The 22,763-nt window shown below is 34.4% G+C and overlaps 1 protein-coding gene and 1 non-coding gene across 7 annotated transcripts in view; both read left to right on the top strand.

The window, feature by feature from the left end:
* Positions 1 to 22,763, top strand: part of SYNJ1 (synaptojanin 1) — an 81,257-nt gene that overhangs the window by 29,736 nt on the left and 28,758 nt on the right. For all 6 annotated transcript variants that reach the window (XM_072968567.1, XM_072968560.1, XM_072968550.1 and 3 more), the window contains 10 exons: positions 1,978 to 2,039; positions 3,062 to 3,158; positions 4,495 to 4,664; positions 5,434 to 5,515; positions 7,892 to 8,044; positions 10,268 to 10,433; positions 15,403 to 15,594; positions 17,531 to 17,615; positions 22,144 to 22,284; positions 22,565 to 22,757. In XM_072968567.1, coding sequence (XP_072824668.1) covers positions 1,978 to 2,039; positions 3,062 to 3,158; positions 4,495 to 4,664; positions 5,434 to 5,515; positions 7,892 to 8,044; positions 10,268 to 10,433; positions 15,403 to 15,594; positions 17,531 to 17,615; positions 22,144 to 22,284; positions 22,565 to 22,757 — 1,341 coding nt within the window. The remainder of the gene's footprint in view (positions 1 to 1,977; positions 2,040 to 3,061; positions 3,159 to 4,494; positions 4,665 to 5,433; positions 5,516 to 7,891; positions 8,045 to 10,267; positions 10,434 to 15,402; positions 15,595 to 17,530; positions 17,616 to 22,143; positions 22,285 to 22,564; positions 22,758 to 22,763) is intronic.
* Positions 3,714 to 3,786, top strand: TRNAD-AUC (transfer RNA aspartic acid (anticodon AUC)). The gene has a single exon. It is a non-coding gene; the product is annotated as a tRNA-Asp (tRNA).

Raw genomic sequence — 22,763 nt, 5'->3', positions numbered from 1 at the left:
TTTTACAGAAAAGGCAAATATCAGTATCAATTAGTCTGAGGCATCAGAAGAGTTGTCATAAGATGCTGCATAGTAAAGAATGATATTTTACATGCTGGCAACTCACGCATTTTACTTACGATTTCCTTTCTCTGAAGTTATTTAGCATTTATAGTTTGTAGTATCACTCTGATATTATATTATAGTCTATATTAGTCTTAAAAGATGTGAACATCATGAGATTTTGCGCCTGGCATAGTGTTGTATACTGAATTTTTGGCTGAATTGAAGTTTCAGAAATATGTGAACATGAAGCCATAACATTGTCAGAAAATGATGTTCCATACCACCCATTTAAATGGTTTTCTAAAAATATGTTTGATGCGACTTGTTAAAAAAAATGGGTAAATTTATGGTTTTTTAAAGCCTTAAAAGTTTCCAGAGTGCTACTTTTAGTGCCATTGACATAACTCTTTTATTATAAAATTTTTTCTTTAACATTGAGTAACAAAGCCTAGTCTAATCTAACCAGTATATTGCTGTGAGAGTTATAATATGTAGCTAGTTGTGTGTATGTGTTGGGGAGCAGGGTGGTAGGGATCAGCCACAGCCATTATACCTGAAAAATATGAGAACTTATATTTTTTACCTTCTTGAAAATTAAGAGTACTGTGGAAGATGAATGAATAAACAGAATGCTGAATCTTGAACTTTTATAGAGTTATAGGCAATTACCTGAGATTACTTCAAAGAAGTATTGCCTTCCGCTGAGTTTTCTGGAGTCTAAAAATGCTTCAAGTCCTGGAGCACACCTTTCAAGTTTTAAAATTTTATGCAGACTATTAAGCACTAGAAAATGAAATTGAATATAGATGTGACATTTGGCTGATCAATTTCTTATTAAGAAGAAAAACACTAAAGAGAGAATCCACTAACTTCTCAGGACAGCCATTCAATTGTCTCACTTATCAGAACAGGAGGGAGAATGCGGAATGTATGATAATACTGTTAATTCAATTTTTGAATTACATGAGCACATTAAAGCTTATTTTTTCTAGCTTTATTTGTCCAACTGCTTGACTGATTTGGCAGCCCTTCTCCCATGCCCCCTTTAAAGTCACTTTGTTTACAGATTAGCGGGAATGACTTCTGGGAAACTTTGATCCCAAAGTCTCAGAGGGAGATGTTTAAAAGGGAAATTCAGGGAAATAATCTGATCTCACCTTTGTATTTCTTCTTGACGTCTGTTACATCTTTCTCAATTCTGTCTCATCTCTCTGCTACTTTTCTGCATGAGAAAGAAAAACTGTAACAAAACACAATAGGTGGTTATTTTCCATCTGGTTTAATTTTCTTAACTCACATTTTCTTATTTTGCAAGATGTGCTGTTACTATAGTTGTGTGACTGAGAGATTGACTTGGAAAGTCTTTTTCCAGGAACAATATTTTTAATGTGTTGCATCTTTGGCATCTTTGGATAAGGGAATGGTAAGTAGAGTATTCAGCATAACAGAGGAAAAAAATATGTAAACATTGCACTTGTAGGCAGCCTAGAAGAGGAGGAATTTTAGTCAGAAGGCCAAAATTGTCATTCGAATCTTTTTTGAAATTAGTGTCCCTAGGAGGACAAGTTATTTCACTCGGCTGTATTTGTTTTTTTTATTGCCCAAGTAACAATATCTGTTGGCTTATGTTGTTTGAGCTTAAAACAAAGTAATGTATATGAGAGCAGTCTTAAGTATCTTTCATAAATAAAAATTCCTGTTAGTTTACAAGTGTTTGATAATGAACTAACTTGTTCTTTTTCATGAGGTTGTGTTTTACAAAATAAAAAGAAGAAACCTCTAGAACTTGTTTTTTTAAAAGAATACCATGAATGACAGTCCTTCAGCTTACTACAGTGTTTAGCAAATGAATTATTACCTGTTGTAAACAATGATATTTCTTTTGTCCACATGCTGCCTTTTGGTATGATTAAATATAATTTTTTGTCCTAGGTGGGATCTCACCGTGTCCGTATGTCAAGGGGATTTGAAGCCAATGCACCTGCTTTTGACAGGTAAGATGGATTATTTTTACATAGCACCGTTAAGTTTTGACATAGTTAAGTGGTAAGACTCTTGTAATTACATTTATTGATTCATTTCAGCTTTTGGCTGTAAGTAATATTTCTTCTTGACTCCTAATTTCACTGGAAGACAGTGACTCTTAACCATTATACATTCTAGGGATGATGGCACTAGGTGTGTGGATCTTGATGTCTTGGCCTTAAAACTACCTCTGACGGGTGTGCTCCTGGATTCAGTAGCCACTAGCCACGTGGAGCTCTTGAGCACTTGAAATTGACTAGTCCAAGTTGCGATGTGCTGTAGGTGTAAAGTACACACTGGATTTCAGACTTAGTGCAAAACAAGAAAAGCAAGATACCTTATTAATATTTCTTTTACATGTTAATTACCTGTAGAAATGATAGCTTAGCTATATTGGGTTAAATAAAATATATGTAAATTAATTCATCTGTTTATTTTTGCTTTCTTAAATGTACCATCTAGAAAATTAAAAATTATATCTGTGGCTTTTGTTATATTTCCTTTGCACGGCATTGCTCTTCACCCTCTTGAATGGTTAGAAGCTGGAGGGAAAAGGGGCTCATATTTGGGGCCTGTTTTCCTGAAGGCTGGAGCTCTAAGGAGGCCTCTGAAGATTCACAGAGTATGTGATGTCCTCATGTGTGAAGTGCAGCCCTGCGCCCTCTGCCCCAGCTGCCTTCCCAGCAAGCGGGGTGACCTGTGTTTTCCATGCCTGTCTAGCATCAGCCTGAGTGGAGAGGGAGCTGGATGATTCTAACAGCTGTAGCATAGGTGGGAATTTTAGCATTGATAAGTCAGAGAGGAAATTGCATTAACTGAGTTTTCATAAATTCAGAGTTTTGAGACCATGTGAAGTGAATTTGTATCCAGTTGTGTCAGTTCTGTGAGTTTAAAATACTGCCATGTAGGTCCTGTTTAATAATGGTTTCCTATTAATTGAAAAAAGTTTTTTGCTTATCATTGATGTATGCTTATTTCCTTTCTTTAATAGGCATTTTAGAACACTTAAGAATTTATATGGTAAACAAATAATAGTAAATTTGCTTGGCTCTAAGGAAGGTGAACATATGCTAAGTAAGGCTTTCCAGGTAAATATAATCATTTTTTTTTCTTCTGTTCTGGCCCATGGATGCCTAAAATGGTACTTTTAAAATAATATAATAAAATAATCAAATTCTTCCAGGAAATAAATTACTGCCAAGTGAAAGGTTGGGTACTTCTTGGAACCATTAACTCTTTGAGGCAGTTAGGCAACAGCTTAGGGTAATGTTGCTGAAATTGGGATTATGGAAAGCTTTCAAGGCAACTGACTCTGTTTTCTAATCTCCTTATTTATGTTGTAGAGAAGCAGAAGAATACCTTCCCCCTCAAAAATACTCATTTGTCACTGGTAGAAAGATACCAGGCAGTCTCCTCCTTTATCTGTTCATTGCCTTGTCTATTTCCTGGAAACCAAAGTCATTGTTTTAAACCTATGAAGTGGTGAATAATGCATTTGTGTACATGCAAGACTATACCTTGTATTGAGAAAGAAAATTTGGATTTGGGAATTTCAAGTAAATAAGAACCTAAAGAAATGTATGACTTCTAAAGAAAAAATATTTTTTACAGATGTTTATTGATTCAGTAATGAATTGATAGGCGGAGGGTATAGCTCAGTGGTAGAGTACGTGCCTATCATCCATGAGGTCCTGGGTTCAATCCCCAGTTCCTCCATTAAAACAAACAAAAAACAAACTGAATTACCTCCTCCCCCAAAATTAAAAAAAAAAAGAATTGATATAAATTATGGTGTTACATAGGGTTATAAGCTTAAATTAAACAACATGGTTAGAAAACATTTTCTAAAGTTCAAGTTAATAAAGTCCAGAATTATTTATTATTATAATAATTTATTATTTGGCTATGTTATTTTAATATCATTAGTAAACAATTTATACTTTAGCGAATGACCTTTTTATGCTAAACTTTTAAAATATCCGTATGTGTTGAATGAAGTTATAAAAAATGAATTTTTCAGTCTTTGATAGGCTTTGTCTTAAAAATAATTTTCTTTATTTTGAGATTCTGTAATAGATATAAATAGTCGTTATGTTCGCATAGTAAAAATGAAATGCTGGTAGTTGAAAATCGCTTTTCATTTTCTAAACCAGATGAGAATGTTATTTAAATTCCCTTATATTAATTATGTCATACCTAATCTCTCTGGGACTGTGAATGAGGTTTTAGGGAAAAGATGCCATAAGATATCAGCAAGTAATTTTCCATTTTACTGCCAGTGGTAATGAAAGCTTTGTGAGATTAGTAAGATTTCAAGGACCTTGCTGAGATTTTAATTTAAACTGTAAGTTTCCATTTATAACACTGTATTGATAAGATCAGATTTGGTTAACATTTAAATGATTGTTTGCCTTTTATTTTCAGAGTCATTTGAAAGCTTCTGAGCATGCTGCTGATATCCAGATGGTGAATTTTGACTATCATCAAATGGTTAAAGGAGGAAAGGCAGAAAAATTACATAGTGTCCTTAAACCTCAAGTCCAAAAGTTCCTAGATTATGGATTTTTTTATTTCAATGGAAGTGAAGTTCAAAGGTCTGACTGCTTTGATTTGCTTTTCTTTAAATTGGCACTTTGCTATAATTTTATTTAATTAAGTAAAACATCTTCCTTTATTATATTTGATTTTAAGCTTTTTTCTTTCTTTAGAATTCAGCAAATGGTGATAATAGATTACATTACTGGGCACATACTAGGGGTTGAGCAGTGTACTTAGTCTTTACAAGTATTAATAACAACTGTAGGGTTAGGTTCTATTACTGTCGCCATTCACATATGAGGACATGGAGGCATAAAGCCATCATCCGCCCCAAGTCCCATAACTGGGAGGCATTAGAGCTAGGATTCATCTGGCTCCAGACTTAATGCTCTATTCTATTTGTCTCTTAAAATTAATGTCTTAATAATTTTGTGACCTTAGTAAGGCTTATTAAATGCAAATAATAATTAAAAAACACAACTATCGTCTGCTTTAGCATAGAACTGTAGGGTTATAAATCTGAATGTGTGTTCAGCTCCTAACTGCTGGCCTAATTAAAAATAAGTGGATGTGGCTGAAAAGAGAGATGTGTAGTAAAGAATATATGGCAAAGTGTTAACAGTTACAGAATCTGGTTGGTTGGTTAACGGATGTTCAATGTAAAATTCTTTCACTTTTTTTGTATGTTTGAGAATTATTATACCAAAAAGGTTGGGGGTGTGGAAAGTGGATTCTACATTTTAATCTGCTTAAATTTTCTCAGTTTGTTTTAGCTTTCCTATTTTTGTTTCAAACTAGCTGTTTAACTTCACCAAATTTTTACAGATGCCAGAGTGGTACAGTTCGAACAAACTGCTTGGATTGTCTTGATAGAACAAATAGTGTACAGGCGTTCCTTGGCTTAGAGGTAAAAAAAAAATTAAAATATGTGTATGCAACTTGTATCAAATGACTTTTTCACTGCTTTTTTTAACATTTTATGTTTCTCATTAATTTTCATAAAATAAAGTTATGCTAAAGGCATTCTTTACTTCTAGTTTTTTTTTTGCCAACATCCCTTTTCATTTAAATGTTTCCTTTATCTGTTCTAATTACTTTCTTTAAATAGCTTCTATTTCCCTCTATCGTTTAACTTTCTCTTAAAAAAAGTGCTATTTATACTATTCCAGTAATTGCTTCTTTTGCCTGTCTTTTGGGTAAAGAAAAAATATGTGTATATATGTATATATTTGGCCTTCATTCTCTTTTAAAAGTCTTTTCAGAATTGGGGAGGATTTGTTTTCACACGTACAGCTCAATAGTATTATATACTTGACAGAGTCTAATGCAGAGCAGTTTACATGACATTTTCAAATCAGTTGCTACAAAAAACAGGATCAGATGAAAAATGTCATTGTCAGAATGAAAGTAAATGAGAGCCAACTTCAACAAAGTCTTTCAAAGTGTTTTTCTTTATTACTAAATCTATCAGATTCAGTCTAATTTAGGCATTGTCTCAACTATTTGACAAACTGTGTAGCAATGCTGAGATTCCTAAGTCTTACCTATTATGCAATAGTTAGGGTCCTAGGGCTATCCTGGGTCTTCATTTAGTTCCATAGGAACTTAACATAGTTCTCAAATACTGTAAAAACCGGGAATAGAAAGTAATATGTTCTTGTTTTCTCTAGTAAATCATCTTAGATTTGGCCAAAATATTGGTTAATTTCTCTGCAGCTGAGGTTCTTTCTATCTCAAAAATGAAAATATACTGTGTAGAATTCTCTGCTACAGAAATATATTTTTCATTCAACTAAATAAATGTTACTATCATGAACATCTGCTTCATTTACTCACAATATACAGTCATTGACCCTGAGCAAAAAAGTATTCAAAATAAAAATTAAATATTAACAATTAAAAAAAATGTTACTACCCTGCCTTTTTTGAAGTCTGTCATTGAGTTTTATCATTTTAATTTATTTGGAAAATCTGACAGAGACAAGAAAAGTGAAAGCAGGCATTTGGTCATTGGGATGGAGTTTGTCACATGGCCCAGGGTTGTTTTGAGTTCTGTTCTTAAGTGGCTGAATACATGTAGTTATATTCTGAGAGTAAACTTAGTGAAATACTTAAACATCTTCATTAAAAGCTAAACAGGTGTTTTCAGAATCTGACTTGTTAAGTACCCACTGTTCATTTTTAGGTGTGAGAATATTCCCTGGTATAGCAAGTGGTTAACTGGTTACAAAAGTTACTGCTAAAGTAGGCAAAACTGGACTACTAGTGGTGAAGACTATTTTGCCCAGTTCCTTAAAAAAAAGGTATAATTATAAAGGAGACTCTGGAATTTTTTTTTTTTAATTCTCCATGCTAGCAAAGAATAGCTTTCGTGTAAGTCCCTTGGCAATCAGATAGACTCAGTTTAGGTTTTCTTTTATATTATTTTAGTTTTTGATCCCTCTATAAGTATCTCCACTGATAGACAAAATAAAAGAAAACACAAGTGGTGGGGAGTTAAGAAAAATGCAAGGCACAAGTTATGACTATATTCCAAATAAGAGAAATAGACTGGATAAGGATTATACATTGCCAGACTGACTCTGCCAGACTTCAAGGCTAAAATTCATTCAGAGTAAAGACCAGTAACTTTTCTAAACACTTCTACCGTGATCTGTGATAAAGGAACTGTGCTGGCCTAGGAATCCTTGCAGTCTTTGCATGCTTTGTTTACACTGGTTCTCCCTTCTATGCATTATCAGTATGAATTTTATTCTATAAAAGCTGATATGACTTTATTCAGAGAGATGACTTGTTTTTTTAAATTTTAGTAACAGTTCAAGAGCAGCTCTACTTTTCTCAAATAGTCTTCTGACCTTAATTAGCCAAACTTACAGAACCAAATCCCCAAACTAAAGAAATTTAGTTATATATATTTAAATAAACTAGGTAAATATTTCTTTGCTCCAATGCATGCTGTTGCATAATTAGTTCTTTTAGGTGAACAAGGTAAACTTGTTTGATTTACAGGGACATTTTAATAAAATAATATCATTTAGCCAGAAAGAAATTCTTATTACGATAAGGGGGTACTGAGTTGCTTGTAGATTTCACTGATGTGGTACTTACTTTAGAAACTGAAATGGTGGGAAGTAACACAGCTTAGTAAACTGTTGTGTTTTCAGAATCCAATCCCCCATAGTCCTATAACTGTATATTTTTGGTTTGATTCTGGCAGTTCTTAAAATGTCACATAATAATTAATGTATTAACATACATATAAGTTTTTCCTTTGTTATTTTAGATGCTAACCAAACAGTTGGAAGCTCTCGGCTTAGCTGAAAAGCCCCAGTTGGTGACTCGCTTTCAAGAAGTTTTTCGATCTATGTGGTCTGTGAATGGTGATTCAATCAGTAAAATTTATGCAGGAACTGGAGCTCTAGAAGGAAAGGCAAAGGTAGATCTAGATCTATTGTAATGTTGTAAAAGATCCTCTTTTTCCTTTTTTAATAAAGCTTTAAATGGATTCTTTTTTAAATTGATAGGATTTTTGTTTGTTTTTTAGGTATCTGTTTTAGAATTCTATTTTATCATGCTTTTATGTCCTCTGACACTTCCTTCTATATTGGATACTAATGATTGAGTGAAGGTAGATATTTCCCTAGGTTTGGAGGGTGTATATGTATGACCTTTGGTTGTTTAGTGATAATCCACTAGACCTACATATGTACTGCTTACATTTTTAAAATGATTTTCACTTGCATATCTGTTTTACTTTTCATAATGTTTATTTTGATTAAAAATATGATTTTTTAAAAAACCCTATCCATTAGTCCTTCTAATAAAAGGTTTTTTCTCACTTGTGTTTGTGTCCCCAGCACTTTAGATAGTTCATACTGTTGAATAGATGTGTGACAGATGCTGGATGGACAATAAACCAATGGGCAATTTATCCACTATGGGTCCACTGTGAACCCAATGCTATTAGGGCTTAAGTTATTATTTTTTTAATCTTATTTTGAAAAGGAGGCTGTCAAAATTGCAAATGAAGTGTGAGATCTGGACTTCACTATAATTCTGTGCCTCATCATTACTTTTTCATTGCTGGTATTATCTGCAAACTACTTTCTACTCTACTGTTTGGCCCTTATTGAGGGACTTTGGATACATACTTAAGATATTTTTCATTATTTTTTATACTTAATTATTGAATTTTTTAAGCTCCTGGCCTCAGTTGAATTTATTAATATTCTAAATCTTTACATTTTCTCAAATTACCCCAGGAATAGAAACAAGGACATTTACCACTTTTATAGTTTCTTATTCAGCCTCTTCAGTATAGCAGTTGGAATTCTTAAGGACCATTTATTATCTCCAAGTCTTCTTTTAACTTTGAGATCTTCCTCCTCTTCTGTCTCATAAAATGCTATGCCTCTGTTCAGAGGTATTGGCCTTGCCTGCAAAGTTCCTTTTGTTCAACTCATAGAAATTTTTATTGACATTTACAAATATTTACTTCTTTAATGGGCCCTTTGTTTGAAAAGCTGAAATAGTTAAACTTTTAAGTGTTCCTTCTAAATAGAGAACATAATTCTTGCTTTCAAACCTGGTTCTCTGCAGCTGTTGCCTAAAATACTCTTCTGTGCTCTGCCTTTTTGTCTCTGCAGTTGACTAAGACTGTGTATGTACAGAGGTTACATATATTTTCAATGGTCTTTCATCTCTAACAAAAGATAGGAAATTTTATGTATTAAATATACCGACCTGAATTGAACTAAAATCTAACATCTGAACTGCTCTTTCTTTTCCTTTCTCTGGGTTCCTTTTGATTAATTGCCTGATAATGTGAATGGTGAGTGTCTTTTCAAATGTCATTTGCATATGTTTTATGGAAGGAAGTAACATTTTAAACTTCAAATTATTATTGTTTCTTTAAAGAATAAGAATTACATATTGCAAACTAAGCTTTTTTTTAATAATTATCAAAATCCGTAAGATCAGAATATTTTCATAGTAACTAACATGCCTGAGTAAAATATATGTTCATTAAAAGTTATAATCAACTCTCTCACTTTAGGAACTGGCATAAGCTTATGATTTTTATTATTTACATAGGCAACAAAATGACCTAAAATTACAAAATGTAGTTTATATGTTATAGGTTAGACCTATATTTTCATATTCAGTTTTAGTTTTAACTAATACGAGTTATTTGGGGGCAATTTCAATTTTATTTTTCTTTCTATTAGAGTACTTTGAAGTTTTTCTAAGAACACATAAGTGTGGTGTAGCTTTCTTTATGTCCCCTTCTTCTCCCCACCCAACCCATCCATCCCCAAGTCTAAAAGATAGTGCAAGAAGTAATTTCCTTGTTTTAAATAAATACATATCAGTTTATTTCCTTTATAGTAAACAATTTTAAACTTTACTGCTCTGTAGATATCGTTAGTGGATGCAGTGTGGCACAGAGCTTCTTCCATCTCTGTGCAGAGCTGTTATCCAAAAGAGGAAAAGAAACAATGACATCTTGAGGAATTTTAATGTGATGATTTGATATTCAAAATAGAATGATTAGGTCTTTTTTTATTACAATAAAATCATATAAAACTAGGTTCAAAGTACCTATTGAAGAAAAACATCAGTATTTAGAATGAAAGTCCATGCTTTTTTTCCCCAACAGGCTGGAAAGTTAAAAGATGGTGCTCGTTCTGTTACCAGAACAATTCAGAATAACTTCTTTGACAGCTCCAAGCAAGAGGCTATCGATGTTTTGCTACTGGGAAATACTCTAAATAGTGATTTAGCTGACAAAGCTCGAGCCCTTTTAACTACTGGAAGTTTGCGTGGTATGGATGCTTTATCTTTTACTTACTTTATTTTGTTTATATCCCTCCCAAAAGTCCAAGAGATAAGTGTAAACTTATTTACATAAATACTTTTTAGATTGAGTTGATTAAAATAGTTTTGGAAGGGATTTCTATCAATGTAATTTTCTAAAATTGTATTCTTCAGAGGAAGTTTATCTCTTCTAAGATGCTTGTATCATTAAAATTTTTAAGCCATAAACCAAGGCCTATGCATAATCTTTAATAGATTATGATTGAGGGGGTAAATGGTTTAGGTATTGCTAGCTTAATATAAGACAGGATCTCCTAAAATATTCAGCTAGTACTTTTAGTATTTTAATAACCCAGTTATATAGAAAACATCCCTATGTTGGTTATTTTGCTACTCACCACGCCAAAGACTTCTGTAACTTGGTATTACTTTTTAAGTGCTATTGTTTAAATAAGCATTAAATCATATTAATAATTGAAAATGTTGCTTATTATTGGACACTACCATTCCTAGTTTTAACATTTGACATAAGTATATGGCTTTTAGAATGGCTGTTGATTTTTCACTGTGTCTTTCATTAAAATCAAAGGAAGTTGAGCTCAGATCAGTGAGCATATATTAAGGGGTATCATGGGAAAACTCAGTATGCATTGTAGAACTTAGTAAATTAGACTTCCTTGGTTTTATGTTTTTTTCCTATTTTAACTTTTCAGCACTCTGAACATTTTCATTTCTTCTGTTATCCCCCAAACCAAACTTTTCAATTACCCCTGTTCAAGCAGGAGAAATTGTTTCTCATCAAATAATGTACTCTTGGGTGATTCCTTGGTCAAATAGGTTATCATGGATTCTTTCAGAATTCTGCTTGGGGCTGGAGGTAGTTAATTATAGTCACCTCCTCAGGGATCTGTGGGTAGGCTGGGGGACTGAAACCTGGTAAAGCTCTGAAGACTAGAATCCGATCTTAGCAACCGCTTTTAACTTCAGGCTTCCTCCTGGCTTCCAGCAGTAGACACTCACTGATTTGCATCTTCTCACCTCTTTCCACCTGTGCTACTTTGATGTGGAGGCATTAATCAGCAACAACTGAAAGTAAGCCGTTGAAGGAAAGAAGAGAAGTGAGGGCCCTGAGTAATTCTCAAACTTGATCATCAGTTTTTTAGTTTCCTGCACATTTTACTCTATGAAAAATACACCTTTAAAAAAAGCACAGTTCTACTATAACGCTTTTTCTGAGAATGGGAGTTTGTTCCCACATGGATGCCATATCAGGGAACATTCTGAGCATAATGCCAATTCTGCATCAGTTTATGCATGATTTCACTGGCAATAATGCTAGGTAAATGCAGAAAAGTGCAACCAGCAGAACTGAGTTGGGTAGACATATACAAGACACATGTACACATGTACGTACACCTCAGATACCTCTCTCCCTCAGTCCACCAGGTGTGTGATGAGCCATATTCATCCATATCTGGTGTTACAGCTTACCGTCCAATTTCAGAGACCTTTTCTTCCAGGATTCACAATTACAAGCACAGGCCTCCTGACGCCCATTTCTATAAGAAAACTTCAGGACTTTTTTAAGATAAAGTACCGTATTTTCTATATATTCAATATTTCTTAACCATGTAACGTGCAAAATTCTGCTACAGTTTTTATATTCGGTTCCTATCTTTTTTGGCACTTCATTGCCGAAGCGTTTTGAGTGTTGTTCCCAAATCCTATTTTTGCCATAAGCCCTGTGGCTGTGTGAATTTGCACCATTTTGCAGAGCACAGTGATTTTGCTGGAATGCATATGTTTTGTTATAACTGATTGTGCTTACCAACTGGTGAATCCCAGAAAGACTACTGAAAGGTATATGTTACGGCAGTATCTCCATATTTCAATGTCCTCCAGCCTCTTAGGGTTTCAGATTCATATTCTCCCTCACAGGTATGTGCACATGCACACACATACATACACACAGAGCAGCCTGGGCAGCAGGCCTAGCACCTTCTGATTGTGAAACTCTGGACATCCCTGAGTCACTGTCGGCTTTTTCTTAGATGCAGAGGGTTTGCATCAGTTATTGTCATTTATTTTTATCTATTGCCATCAGAAGAAAAGAAAGTCATTGAACTAAATCAAAAGGAAAAAAGTGAGACCGTCTGAGACTGTTTTGTCATTAACACTCTAGACTTCAACTGTAACTTGCTGTTTTACTAATGATTCTTTGTTTTCTTCCTGATGCATCCGTAGTTTCTGAACAGACATTACAGTCAGGTACAGTATAGAAAAATCAATCTATAAATAAAAGCAACTTTATTTTTTAAGTTAATGTTGTATATAAATAAAGCTGTAAATAAATGGAAACTTCCTCTTATTTTGCCTTCAGATCCTAACAGGATAAATTGATAACGTGTTTTAATCTGAGAAAAAAAATTTGTTTGAGAAAACTGAGTAGCTCATTTAGAAGGAAATATGCAGTGCTCTTTGTCTTCCTGTAGCAAATGCTTCATTCCAGTTAAATATAGCTCATGGAGTTTTAATTTCACTTTATATTTCATTGAACAAACATTATTAGTGTTATATCTTATTCCTAATAGGATAATGGAAAAAACCCATATGTGACTCTTTTGGATTAATGTCCGAGTACTCTTTGTGAGATTTATGACTCAGCAGTCTCTTTCACATGTAATATTTTAAAAGGTATTGATTCATTTTCTCATATTGTGGATGAGATATTTTCTGTAACTATAAGACCAGCACGAAAATAAGATCTGAACTCTTTTAAAAAGCATTAAGATTGCTGACAAAGTTAGAAGAGTTAAGTGTATAAGACCTAAGGGTCATTATTTTTCTTTCCTTTCCTGTTCTTAGGGATCTCACGCCTTCATTCTCTGGACAAGATTTATGAGCTTGTCTTTAAACTTGAATCTGTGGCAAAAGGGGCCAAAGCTAAACTCTTGTCTGAAATTTAACCAAAAAGTCATCTTATCTTCCCTTCAGTTAAGATTTGGTATCACTTAAGATTTATTTCGCTTAGTTGTTCTGAATGTTTCGAGAAACTATTGGTGATTTTTTTTTTTTGAGAAGGTTGTAAAAGAGAGCACTTGGATATATTTTTAAGTTACACATAAAATCCATTTTCTGAAATGATTCGGTATTTAGGGATGGACATCTGTTTGAACACAGACTTATTTCGTTCTGCACATTTAGGTGCCAACCAATTAAGAATAAACTAGGAATTTAAAAAAATTTTTATCCCATTTGTAAACTGACTTTAGTAGTTCACACAATGTGGCAATATATTTTTGTTCACACAACTCATTATTTGTCTTGCTGACTTATTTTAAGCTGTTAACTCATAGAACTTATGTTTTGATGTAGAAAGGATCATAGAAGCTGTTTTTGTAGCAGTAACAATGGCAATGACTTCAGTTATAAAGACCAGTGATAAGTCGTAGTGATAGGGAATGATTCTTTATCGAGGTACAGCCAGCCTTCAGTTAACGATTCCAATAGACCGGAACAAATAATCTACTTCCATTCCCACTGGAGACCTCTATACAAGTAATCTAATCAAATAGCAAGAGGGCTAGAAATCTGCATGTCTGCCCCTGGGAGCAGTAGGGGGATGTGCTTGTCATCTAAATCAGCAGTTCTTTCATGGGATTCACAGGTCATACGATTTTCATTCTAATCCTGCAATGTTATTTGTGTTTTTCGCGCGTTCTCTCTCAAGACTGCTTGCTGTGCCTTGGTATCCAAAAATAATATCATAATAAAATAAGATCATTTGGTGAAAGATGAGAATCATTTATACTTCCTTTTCCTCTGACCAATTAACTGCCAATTAAAGGCTTATCCTCTGTCTTTAGGTTGAGGTCTTGTTAAGGTTGTTTACTTTAAGTGCCAAGAAAAAAGATAGGTGGAAGTCAAAAAATAGGCAGGGAAGAGATTGAGGATTCAAAATGTGTTGAACATTTTTTCATGTAACCATCATTTATTGAGCACTTACTGTATACCAGGCACTCTTCTAGTCCCTAGGGATATGGCAGCAAATAAAATAGACCAACACTTCTGCCCTCAGGTAGGTTCTGTTCTTGTGAGGAGGGAAGACAGATCAGTCACAGGATAAATAAATAAAATACATAATTTGTACATGGCGATAAATGCTGTAGAGAAAAATAGCACAAGGAGGGGCTATGGAAGATAAGAGACAGAATGCGGATTTGAATCAGGTGGTCAGGAAAGTCAGGGCCTGAAGTGGGTGAGGGAAGAATGTTGCAGGCAGTGTGAAGGAGGGTCCAACGGCTGAGCAGTGAGTGAACCGGGATGGAGTGACAGATGAAGGCAGAAAGGCAGGGCAGGTTTTCTAGGACCTTGTAGAACGTCCTCAAGGACTTGGTGTCTCCTCTGTGATGGGAAGCATTTAGTAGTGGCTTCATTCTCTGACATCTCATTATTGTCCATAATTTGTATTTTTGTCAGGGAGCCGTAATTCATCAAACCACCTGTCACTAGCTTAGCTAAAATCCTAAATGTAATAGTCCTTGAGTGTTTTTGTTTGGGGAGGAATAAAATTTGTTTCACCAGCCCTTGAATGAAAGTTGTATGAAAGTCAGTTGCTATATTCCTAAAAATGTGCAGTGTCTAATTTTGTATAGCATAAAATGTACTGTTTCATTGAAATAGGACTGTTTGTTCTGCACGTTTTATGTTCCTGCAATAATTTTGTAATCATTTTTTTCCTTTGTCTGTTGTATTTAATGAGTTGTTTTTTTTTTTCAATTGTGTTGGTTAATGGCATCGTGCTGGGCTCTGTGTTCAAGGCTAATCCTTTTTTTGTGTGCCTGTGCATGTATCCAAGGCTCGTTTGTGCTGACAGTGATGATTGTACTTTACAGCCATCATTTCTCAGTTATGAAAATCAGTTGCTATCGGTGGTTTAATGCAGCCAAAATGCTGTTGTATTTTGTTTTTGATTAGCATCTTCTAAAGTACTAAAGAGCATGTGTGAAAATTTCTACAAGTATTCAAAGCCCAAGAAAATTCGAGTGTGTGTGGGCACGTGGAACGTGAACGGCGGGAAGCAGTTTCGCAGCATAGCTTTTAAGAATCAGACCCTCACCGACTGGCTTCTTGATGCACCCAAGTTAGCTGGCATCCAGGAGTTTCAAGGTTGGCTTTCTAGAAAACGGATTTAATTACTCAATCCTGACTGTGAATTATTAACCTATAAAGCAAATGTGGCACTTCACAACATGCATTACTTTACAGAAGAAACTGGGATTTATACATTTGAAGACCAGTGTTTTTACAGATCAGATCTCTTAAAATCTTAGCTCTTTTGTATTCCTAGACCTTTATCTGCTACTTCATAAGAAGACATCATGGGAAAATAAAAAAAACCTTTCTCTTTGATGTTTGATTGTCAGGAATTGGGATCCATATATAAATAGGTATCTTGAAGATAACCACATGGATGAGAAATGCTAGTTCTGTTTTTATTCTTTTAAATTGATACAAAGCAAGCTTATTTTGTAATTGATAATTTTTCAAATCCAATATGTTCCACTTTTCAAATATAGTCCTGTGCTTACTAAGATAAGAGTAGTCAGGGTGGATCACAAGCAGTTTTACAGAACTTGTTTTGACATTTGTTGGCCCTTTATACTTAACAGTGCTGATTCATCCTTGTAAAAACTTGATTGTCATTCAGTTTGGGGACTCCGCCACCAAGCTGTTAGTAGCCAGAAACAAGGATTAAGCTAAGGATGCTTTTATTAAGATTTTGATTAGAATCATGAATTTGAGGCCTTCCTTTTTTAAAGTCAGCTTTAATTCCTTTTTAAAATGGTACATATTTGCCAAGTTTTGTTTATAAAGGTGATGTGCGTAGGAAATATCACGAGAGACACATTTTCCCTTTTGAGTTATCTTTAACCAGTCACACCCTAAACCCTGGGATTTTTCCCTAAACTTTTTAAAAAATGCCCCTTTTCTTTTATATTGAACCTAACTTGAAATTGTACTTGTAGTAGTAATAATAGCAATAATAAAATAACAGCTAACACTACAGTTCTAAGTACTTTACATCTATTTATGTAATCCTTGTAACAGACCTAATACACAGTTACAGTCACTGTTATTATTCCAGTTTCACAGATGAAGAAACTGAGGCACAGTAAGAGATGTGACCTGCCCAAGGTTCACATCCTAGTGGCAGAGCTAGGATTTGAACTCAGGCAGTTTGGTTCCAGAGTTGTGCCATGCTGCATTTTATGTCTGAACTTTGGCTAGTTGCTTGGCTTCTTCAAAGCCTTAGTTTCCTGTCTGTAAATAAAAGGCAGATAAAATCAGTCTCACAGGATGTTTGTGTGGTAAATGAGAAGATTCATATATAAGCCTTGCACATAATAGCAGTCAATAAATATTTTTATCTTCGTATTTTTCAGAATTCACTCATAGTACTTATAGGCTCTTTCTCTAGCTATTTTTTCTCATTTCTGAATGCTTAGGCCACCAAAGTCCGCCAGGCTTGCTTACCTAAAGCAGCTTCTGTTCTTTTTGGTCTTGTCAGCTCTGAGACAGCTAATGGCTAGAACAGACCAATCAGCCTAAACCCCTGACTCTTCTCATTTTCCTAGATTTCTTCCCCCTAGGAATTTCCAAATTTAAGTGTAAAAAATCTCTCAACTGTTTTCTCTAGTTTGAGATAGTTACCCAACCACTTTACTGTTTGTGCCTTTCCTGAAAAATGTCTTTACCTTGCCAGTTTGATTCACTTTAACCTTTGAGAAGTGGCTTGTTTCTCTGCTGTCCCTGGTAGAAAGTTTAGCAAGAGTTCTTGCAAAATGCTTTCTGAAAGGACTTAAGGATCTTTAAGAATAACAAACTTAAAGAAGCAAACTTAGGACACCTAAATAGAAAGTATATTTAAAGTAATTTTGTCCCCTTCATGGATTTTTGCCTTTGATTTGAATTTGGTTAAACTTGAAACACAAAAATGGACTTTTATGAGATCTGATGTTGATCTTAGTTGTGTTGGGGATAGGGGAGTTGCCATTTAACTAAGGCCATATTTTAAAAGTCTTTCTTGGATGCTTAATTGTAGATAAAAGAAGTAAACCAACTGATATATTTGCAATTGGTTTTGAAGAAATGGTAGAGTTGAATGCTGGAAACATTGTGAATGCAAGGTAAGCCAGCCGGGTAACACACAGGAAATTTTTCTAGTTGAGAGACACAGAGGGCAGGTAACTAAGTACTTGTTACAAGGATAGATTGAGATAATTTACAGAACGGTGCTATTTAAACTGTAAAATAGCAGTTCTCAGGCCTTTTGGTTTCAGGTCTTTCTACACACTAAAAAATATTGAAAATCTGAAAGAGCCACATTAGAAATTAAAAGTGAAAATTTTGACACTTAATTCATTGAAAAATAACAATAATAAACTCATAACATGTTAACATAACTAACACATTTTTTTCCTGAAAAGTAACTATTTTCCAAAACAAAATTTACTGAGAAGGATGGCACTCATTCAGTTTTGCAAAATCTCTTTGGTATCTGGCTAAGACAGCTGGATTCTCACATCTGCTTTTGCATTACTCTGTGACAAGATGTTGTTTTCTTTGAAGTGTATGAAGAAGGTCACATAAATATGTAGTTGGAAGCCGAAATATTTTAATCGCCTTTTCAGATCATTTTTTCTCTGATACTGCTTAGCAAAGAGCAGTTTCTTAAAGCTTAGTTGCACTGGGGAGTCTGAAACCATAGCAATGAACTTTTTCTGCGCTATTGTACTAAAACATTGGTCCATCTTTTACCCTTGGATGATTTTGAAACATTGTGTATTGGTCATTTGGAACATATTAGTTCACTGAATTATGTAGGTCTTTCAAATTTTGACACATTTCATTATATAGTATCAAAAAACATCATACTGGTTAATTTCCTCACTGATCTCATCAGCAGATTCTTCAAGTATTTGGAAGCTTTCAAGATCACAGTAGCAGCAACAGATTTTTCAAAATTCTCATTTTTGCTTGAAAACATAAATTTTATCATTGGAAATAAATACTATTGGTTGTTTCCCTCGAAAAGACAGTGTTGGTTTAAAAAAAAGTTTGCCAAATAACCTAAATCTGAATAACTATAGTCTGTCTGTCATTAATTCCTTCAAGTAAAAATTGTATTCCACGAAAAAAAAGTGGCATTTTAGCTCTGAACTCAGACTGTCGAGTGTTTTCCTCTGAAACAACCATCGTGTGTGCGTTCAGTATGCAGCAGAAGTGCTTGGTGTGTTTTTCCCGTTCATCACACAGAATATAAAAAGATGGGACTTTGATTGAGCTTTGATAAAATTAATGATATTTACTGCTTCATCAGGATATTCTGAGATGAAATGGCATTTTTTTAAACTGCGAGTGTGTGGCAGTAAAGGTTAAGGAATATTAGTACAGTTTGGTGCCTGGATTCATGGTAAGGCATCAGCACTTTTACTCATTGTTTTTGCAACATCATGCAAATGTCAGGCAACACAGTGAAAGCGGCAAAACAATATGTTAGTGGAGTTTTGTCCTTGTAGGTTTTGGGGATCCCCAGTTCCTAGACCACACTTTGAGAATTGCTGTTCTGAAGCCTTATTACAAATACAAATTATTTTAGTGAAATCTAAAGCTTAAGTTTTATTTTAAGAAAGGATACTTGCCTTGAAAGTTTAGTAGTTGCCCATTTTTGTGATTTTTTTTTGTATTCAGGGGTCTTTAATTTTTTTATTTTTTTTTTGCAGGGGGTATGATCTTTTTTTTTAACATTTTTTTGTTGAGTTATAGTCATTTTATAATGCTGTGTCAAATTCCAGTGTAGAGCACAATTTTTAAGTTATACATGAACATACATATATTCACTGTCACATTTTTTTTACTGTGAGCTACCACAAGATCTTGTATATATTTCCCTGTGCTATACAGTATTATCTTGTTTATCTCTTCTATAATTTTGAACTCCCATTCTGTCCCTTCCCTCCCCCCACTCCCTTGGCAACCACAAATTTGTATTCTATGTCTATGAGTCTATTTCTGTTTTGTATTTATGTTCCTTTTTTTTAGATTCCACATATATGAGCAATCTCATATGATATTTTTCTTTCTCTTTCTGGCTTACTTCACTTAGAATGACATTCTCCAGGAGCATCTATGTTGCTGCAAATGGCGTTATGTTGTCATTTTTATGGACAAATAATATTCCATTGTATAAATATACCACATCTTCTTTAACCCTTCAAAAAGACATCTGCACCCCAATGTTCATAGCAGCACTATTTACAATAGCCAAGACATGGAAACAGCCTAAATGTCCATTAACATTTTTATGATTTTTTAAAAAGTTTTCAAAATTAAATCATGGGCAGAAATCATATAGTATATAGCCATCAATCTTGTGAATGAAAACTTTTTTCTTAGCAAAAGTGAACAATTTATATAGGGAAGTAGAAAAGAAATCCATCTTCATTCATTTTGCTGTTCGAATATCTTTCCTGAAAATGCATATTCAGATCTTAAAATAGAACATACTCTTAGGTTTCCCAGTACCAAACAAATTGTTCAGTTGTTTGTTTAAGTAGAGATTAATCAAATTATCCTTTAATAAAAGTAGTAATTACTCATTCATGTATTTAACCGATATCTATTGAGCACCTATAATTAGGTGCTAAGGATACATCACTAAATAAAACACAAAAACCCTGACCTGCATGGACCTTCTTTTCTGATAGAAGAAACAGACAATAAACAACTCTAGTAAGTATATTACATAGCATGTGGAGGTGGGGAGATGTGTGCAGTTTTGAGTGGGATGATTAGGATTCATGGAGAAGATAACTTGGGCAGTGAGCTGAAGAAAGGGCGAAAGCTGTCATTTTCTTTTCAGAATCCAGGTCATGGTGGGTGGAGTCATGGTGGGTAGAGAATCCATGCACTGAATTTGTATTTTGGTGGTAGCATGGCGTAGTGTGAGGTAGATTAGATGGATGGGTGTGAGATCATAGTCTGGCTTACCAATTATCCTTTGTATGACCTGGAACTATGAGAAAAACTCTTGCTCACCATTGGAGGTTCTTGGGCACAAACTTACTACTCTGAAAATGTCTAGATAGAATGGCTCAAGCGTTTATGCTAACTGTGTTTCAAAATAACTGAATCATTGATTAGAGAAAAGTTCTTTATAGATGAATTCCACCTTATTACAAATGCCCATGGAATGCTGAAATTATAAAATCAACATTTTGTAACCCCTAATGACATAATGGGTCTAGGCAGTGATCACCAGTCAGTGTTAAAACCCTAGAAGAAGGATCAATAGGGGAACTTTTTATTATAAAGAGGTGATTGTATATAAAGTATTATATATAAAATAGATAAACAACAAAGTCCTACTATATAGAAGGGAACTATATTCAATATCTTGTAATAACCTATAATGAAAAAGAATATATACGTGTAACTGTGTCACTTCACTGTACACCAGAAACTAACAAAACATTGTAAATCAACTGTACGTCAATTTAAAAAAAAAGAGTTGATTGTCACAGTCTGAACAGCTGATCAGGTGTAATATCAGAGAGTATGTACTTCTGCTGTGATGCAAGGGTGACTATACCACCTATGAGATTATTTTTTTGCCAAAACAAATAAATAAAATGGACTATTTCTTAATCAAGCTTCTATATTAACCAGTTTAAAACAAATCTGACAATTAGAGGATCAAGTTAAGGTACCATAAAGACACATTAAACAAATCCAGACTGTTAAACATTTTACAGACAGATAGCCCAGCTTCTAAAAAAGTAAATGCCTTAAAAGGGGGGTGGAGTGTAAAAAAAAAAAAAAAGGAGGTGCTAGGGAGGGCTGAGGGACTATTAAAGATTGAGAGAGATTCAACAGACAACAAGCAAATGCAATGTATGGGCCTTATTTGGACCCTGTTTTAAATAAACCAGTTGTAAGAAGACATTTTTTTAGATAATCAGGGAAATTTAAATATGAACTGAGTATCAGATGATATTATGGAATTGTTAACATTTGATTGTGATAATGGCATTGTGCTTATGTGAAAGGTACATACTAAGGTGTTTCTGGGTGAAATGGCCTGTATCTTAGATTTGGTTTAAAATATTCCAAGTTAAAATAAAAAGGTCGGGGGAGGAGTATGGACGAAAAAAATCCACAAAATGTTAATAATTGTTGAAGCTGGGTAATGGGCATATGGTGGTTTATTTCATGATTATCACTTTTTGTGTATATGTTTAAAATTTTCCATAATAACATTTTTTAAGCTATTACAATCCATAAAAATAATGAAAGAGGGGGAGAAGTCTATCTGGAAGCATGTTCTCTGTTACCTTAGTGAATACTAAGGAAGAAGTAAAGTGTACAAGCTTGAGGTTACTCACATGGCGAACACACGTTTAATAAGTAAGCTCATGTTTTCTTTGTAAGGAAGGGAGTAATAAGTTAGACTTCGAAGTGTGGTGTTCTTGGCTAAGTTTGGGATTTTCCTTTTTAAAGGAAACCAAGAAACGGCCTGCATTCCACTGCTGGTGTGGATTTCATGATGTCAGTAGTCTTAATAAATGTGGGCATATAAAAGTAAAATGTCTTACAAAATAGGCTATATTACTGTAGTCATCTTTTTGAAGGTTTCCTTTTTAATAATTTTGATAGCACAACAAATCAGAAGCTCTGGGCTGTGGAACTTCAGAAGACCATCTCCAGAGACAACAAGTATGTGCTGCTGGCTTCTGAGCAGTTGGTGGGCGTCTGCCTGTTTGTTTTTATCAGACCACAGCATGCTCCATTCATCAGGTCAGTAAACAGATCACTCCCCCTAGGCTCCTTCCCAGAATCTCATAACAGGGAAAGCACATTTGTGGCTTCAGAGAAACACTTACTCATGGTTCTTGTGTCTAAATATGTTCTTGATTGGCAAGTCACTAGTGGTTTCACTGTACTGTTTCACAGACTTGCCCTCAAAAGTGCCCTACAGTGTGCAGGGTTGTAATTATGTAATAGACATTCCTAATTGCTCATGCACACAGAACTGTTGGAATTCCTGGTCTTTGATTTAGAATTCTTCATTTTAAAGGGATGTTGCGGTTGATACTGTGAAGACTGGAATGGGAGGCGCCACTGGAAATAAGGGAGCGGTTGCAATACGCATGTTGTTCCACACAACTAGCCTCTGCTTCGTCTGCAGCCACTTTGCTGCAGGACAGTCACAAGTCAAAGAAAGAAATGAAGATTTTGTAGAAATAGCACGGAAGCTGAGTTTTCCAATGGTAAAC

This window comes from Vicugna pacos, chromosome 1, assembly GCF_048564905.1.
Source record: "Vicugna pacos chromosome 1, VicPac4, whole genome shotgun sequence".
Taxonomy (NCBI): domain Eukaryota; kingdom Metazoa; phylum Chordata; class Mammalia; order Artiodactyla; family Camelidae; genus Vicugna; species Vicugna pacos.
The sequence above is the reverse complement of the archived record's forward strand: the minus strand, read 5'-3'. Positions and strand labels throughout refer to the sequence as shown.